Here is a 5000-nt window from a genome sequence, read left to right on the forward strand (position 1 = left end):
TTTTCAGGTCTTGATACCTATCCATTTTCTTTTTGCTGTCTCTCTTCACATCTGGAGTCCCCTGGCATTGCGACATCAATAAGTGTTACCTTCTTCATGAGTTTGTCCATCAACGCTACGTCTGCTCTATTTGCATGTATCCTCCTATATGTTCTGATACCATAATCCCAGAAGATCTTTGTCTGATCGTTTTCTATCACTCCCTCAGGTTGGTGCTCGTACCACTGATTACTGCAAGGTAGCTGATGTTTCTTGCACAGGCCCTTGTGGAGGGCTCCTACCACTGAATCTAGCTTTTTTTTTTTTTTTTTTTTTTTTTTTTTGTACTGGTTCTGTGCAAGGGCCGGACATTCACTTGCTGTGTGGGGTATTGTTCAATATTATCGTATTACAATTCCTACATATGGATGAGATGTTATTTCCTTCTATCGTCCTTTGGACATATCTGGTCCTCAGGGCCTGATCTTGTGTTGCTGTTATCATTCCGTCGGTTTCCTCTTAAGCTCTCCCCTAAGCTGCTATTCCCATGTGGCCTCGCTGGCTAGTTCTTCACTCTGTCTCATGTATTGTCCGTGCATTGGCTGGTTGTGCCAGTCCTCTGTTCTGTTTGCCATTCTCCTGTCTCTATATATTTCTGGGTCTTCGTCTACTTTTATCAGCCCTTCTTCCCATGCACTCTTGAGCCACTCGTCTTCACCGGTTTCAGATATTGCCCCAGTGCTCTATCTCGATATTGACGCAGTCCTCTATACATAGTAATCGTCTCCCTCCTTCCTTTCCTATTATGTATAGTCCGTCTGTATTTGCTTTTTGATATAGTTCTTTGTGTATTATCAAATGTTTCCTGGTTTTGTGTTTTATGTTGTGTACTTTTTCCTTCTGCTCTTTCTGGTTACTGGCACTACCAAAGTGTTTATGGCTTTAATCATATTTCCGGCGTTGAGTTTTGACTTGAATATCGCCTTGAGTCTCTGTGTATATTCTTTCCTGATGGTTTCCATCATCTCTTGGTTTTTTATAGCCCCTTCTTCATTTCGTGTTAAGTATAGTCTGTGTGAATTTGCTCTTGGGTGTAGTGCTTTCTGAACTGTCATAAGTGTTTTTATTTTATGTTCTATGCTGTGTAGTTCTGCTTTCGTCCATTCTACTAGTCTTGCGCTCTATCTGATTACTAGTACTGCCCATGTGTTTATGGCATTTATCCTATTTCCGGAGTTGAGTTTTAATTCGAGTAACACCTTGAGTTTCTCTGTATAATTTCCAATACGTTTGACTGAAAAAATAGGCATCTTAGGAGTTCCATTCTCTCTCTCTCTCTCTCTCTCTCTCTCTCTCTCTCTCTCTCTCTCTCTCTCTCTCTCTCTCTCTCTCTCTCTCTCTCTCTCTCTGATATAGAAAGTGCAGAAAGTGCAAACCAGGGCCACATCATGGCATTATCATCAAAAAAGTTTTGTGGTTTAGCAAACTAAGCATAAATGCTGAAAAGAAAGCACATAAACAAATAGGTTACATTAAGGCATTTTACTGCAGCTGTACATATCACTAGTAAGACCATATCTACAATAGAAGAGTCTAATCCTGGTCTCCAAGCGTTCACTAAGACATACATAGACTACAAGCAATACAACCTATAGCCACCAAAATATTCCCAGCACTAAGATAATTTTCAGTTCAAAAACAATACATTAAAACTGGTGTGATTAGATTCAATGTGGTAATTTCCTAGCATAGAAAATGGCTATTACATAAAACATACTTCTGATGGAGGTAGTGAACATAAGCATAGTAAAAGAATTAAAAAAAAAAAAGTTATACAAAATCATAAGAACTCTTTAGACATTCAAATTAATTCACTCTATCCAAGAGCAAATGGAGTTTCCATTCATGGACTAAAGATTCTCTGAGATATCAAAAATAATTTCAAGTCATTATAACTGTATCTTCAAGTATCAGCCTTTGCCAGCTCATATGTAAAATATTTTATCACATTTGCCATAAATATGTATAAATTCCTCATATAACTTAATAGAACCTTACAGGGTATTAAGCTGTTTGAATCAAATGAACAATACATATGGCATATACTGTATATCCTATAAACTATATAGAATGGTAAAATATAATAACTTACCATTCAATAAACTTGTTGATGGAATTTTATATTTCGCAATTTTCCTATAAAATACTAAAGTACTCGATACAAATTTTCTTGAAGCAAATTATATAACAGGAAAGTCTTGTTGTTGTATCTTAAACATCTAAAATTACATGAATCTTCTGATTTCCACACGTCAAGCTTAAGCAGATAAGATTTCGATGACTGATGGATATACAAAAGTTTAAATAACGAGATCTTCACTTATGTGTTATTATAAAGTTTAAAGTTTCAGTGCCTTAATAATTAACACAATATGCATGCATACACATAAAGACACACGCACCCACAAACACACACACACACACACACACACACACATATATATATATATATATATATATATATATATATATATATATATATATATATATATATGTAGATATATATATATATATATATATATATATATATATATATATATATATATATATATATATATATATATATCTACATATATACATATATATATATATATATATATTATATATATATATATATATATATATATATATATATATATATATATATATATATATGTATATGCATATATAAATATATATATATATATATATATATATATATATATATATATATATATATATATATATATATCTTAATTCTTGTATTTAGATATGTGCTCTATGAGAATTCCACAAAACCCCATAACTCAGCATGTTGTTTTAGAAAGTTTGCATTTTGATAGCGAGGGGTGTTTAGTTGCCTTAGGGTGCTCGAGTAGACAAGGCTCTCAACTGAGAGGGTAGCTGTGTATGGTGTACATACGAACAAACCTTTTGTAATAAATGAACCAAACCCATATTCTGACTTCTCATTATCTGCCAGCATGGGACATATTAGTGTCAGGTGTAAAAATACATCTGTTTGTGTATGCTTTGAGGGAAGTTGTACTTTGAGCCGGTAAAACCAAAGTTAAAGAGGCCTACTGTGTATTTCACGGACCTTGGCACCCTCTTTTTTAATATAACTAATGAACTAGGCTTCTGATTAATGTGAAACTGAAACCACCTGAGTTTGAGACACCGACCTAATTAAGAAAAATGGATTCAAGCATCTACTCCGCATTATTGTCTTACTTTATATAGAGAAATGTCATCTAAATTCTGTGGTTATGGCGAGAACGGAAATTAAGACCTGGCAACTAGGAGCAGAATGACGTATGTTAACTATGACGTGAGGCCCGTGACGTTTACACCTGCCACGCCCCCTCATTATATCAGTACAAGAAATTATATATATATAATTATATCTTTGATAGAGATAAGGTGTTTTTATCTTTCAATACAGGAATGCAGTCATTATTGTGTTGAAGTTATGGAATGATTGTTGAGGATGCGCACATAACATGGTCATTATAAATATTTAATATGGCTGAGGGTTGGATGGAGGTGGAAGAATAGTAATACTTTATTAACAATAAATGTATTGTACATAATTAGTAGTATAACAGCTAACATTATAATGAATAAAGTTACAGGACTGAAATAGAATATATATATATATATATATATATATATATATATATATATATATATATATATATATATATATATATATATATATATATATATATATATATATATATATATATATTCATAATTTATATATATATTATATATATATATATATATATATATATATATATATATATATATATATATATATATATATATATTCATAATTTATATATCTATATATATATATATATATATATATATATATATATATATATATATATATATATATATATATATATATATATATATATATATATATATATATATATATTATTCACATTCACTTTTTATTACCCATCAAAACTGTCTGAAATAAATTCTTCCTCTTCGTCGTCACTGGCGAGACTTATGATGATGGGATCCACACTGTCATGGATATTATCAAATGACCAGTACTCTCTCTCAAAGTATTCAGAGCGCCGAAAAGCATTTGCCCACACGTCCTCTGTCACACACAATTTGGCTTCATTCAATCTTGCAGTGAGGTCCTTTCGTGTAAAATGGTGAAGGGATGATCGAACGTACTTCTTCATGACACCCAATACTTGCTCAATAGCATTTAGCTCCGGGTGTGCTGGTGGTAGCCGCACTATTTCATGACCCCACAGGCGAATGGTATTGTCCACTGTGAATCTGGGGGTTGGTCGATTTTCCTTGCATATTTTGAGTAGTTTAGGTCGCAAAGCGTATGGTGGGTATGTGATATTGCGCTGCTGCAACCATTTTATTAGATCGTTTTTTTTGGTGCCAGTAGTTGGACAGTGGCTCTCCTCTGTAAGGCGACTGTGGTAAGGAGCGTTGTCGATGACCAGAACTGATGGGTCCTCTAATGATGGTAGTAATTTGGTTGTCAGCCATCGCTGGAAGAGTTCAGCATTCATTTCACCATGATAGTCTCTACTACTATTCTTAGCTGTATAGCAAAGAAATGAATCCTCAATCAAGCCCTTGTTGGTACCAGCTGCTACCACAACAACGCGTTCACCATTTCCTGGCGGAACCTGTCGGCTATGTGTGTTAGTTGTGGATGGTTGAGTTGTACCTACCCATTCTTTATTGTGGCTCATCCTTGTCGTAAACCATGTTTCGTCTAAATAGACCACCTGTCTTCCTTCCTCACGATACTGTTTGAGAGCTCTGAGAGCCCGGATCCTTTTACATACTATGTCTAAGGACTCTTTTCTAGCATATATTTTTTGTCGTGTCGTTTTATATCGAAATCCAATCTTGTGAATTACTCTCCAAAGCAAAGTTTCCGATGTGCCTTCAGGTAAAATACCTTCCTTCTTGAGTTCTCTTGTTAGATT

General features: G+C 33.8%; 1 protein-coding gene across 1 annotated transcript in view; it reads right to left on the bottom strand.

The window, feature by feature from the left end:
• The window catches only part of LOC137646335 (uncharacterized), an 11487-nt gene that overhangs the window by 6406 nt on the left and 81 nt on the right, over window positions 1-5000 (bottom strand). Inside the window, exon 1 of the mRNA XM_068379444.1 lies at window positions 4300-5000. This exon is cut by the window's right edge and continues 81 nt beyond it. Coding sequence (XP_068235545.1) covers window positions 4300-5000 — 701 coding nt within the window. The remainder of the gene's footprint in view (window positions 1-4299) is intronic.

Source organism: Palaemon carinicauda, chromosome 9 (genome assembly GCF_036898095.1).
Source record: "Palaemon carinicauda isolate YSFRI2023 chromosome 9, ASM3689809v2, whole genome shotgun sequence".
Taxonomy (NCBI): domain Eukaryota; kingdom Metazoa; phylum Arthropoda; class Malacostraca; order Decapoda; family Palaemonidae; genus Palaemon; species Palaemon carinicauda.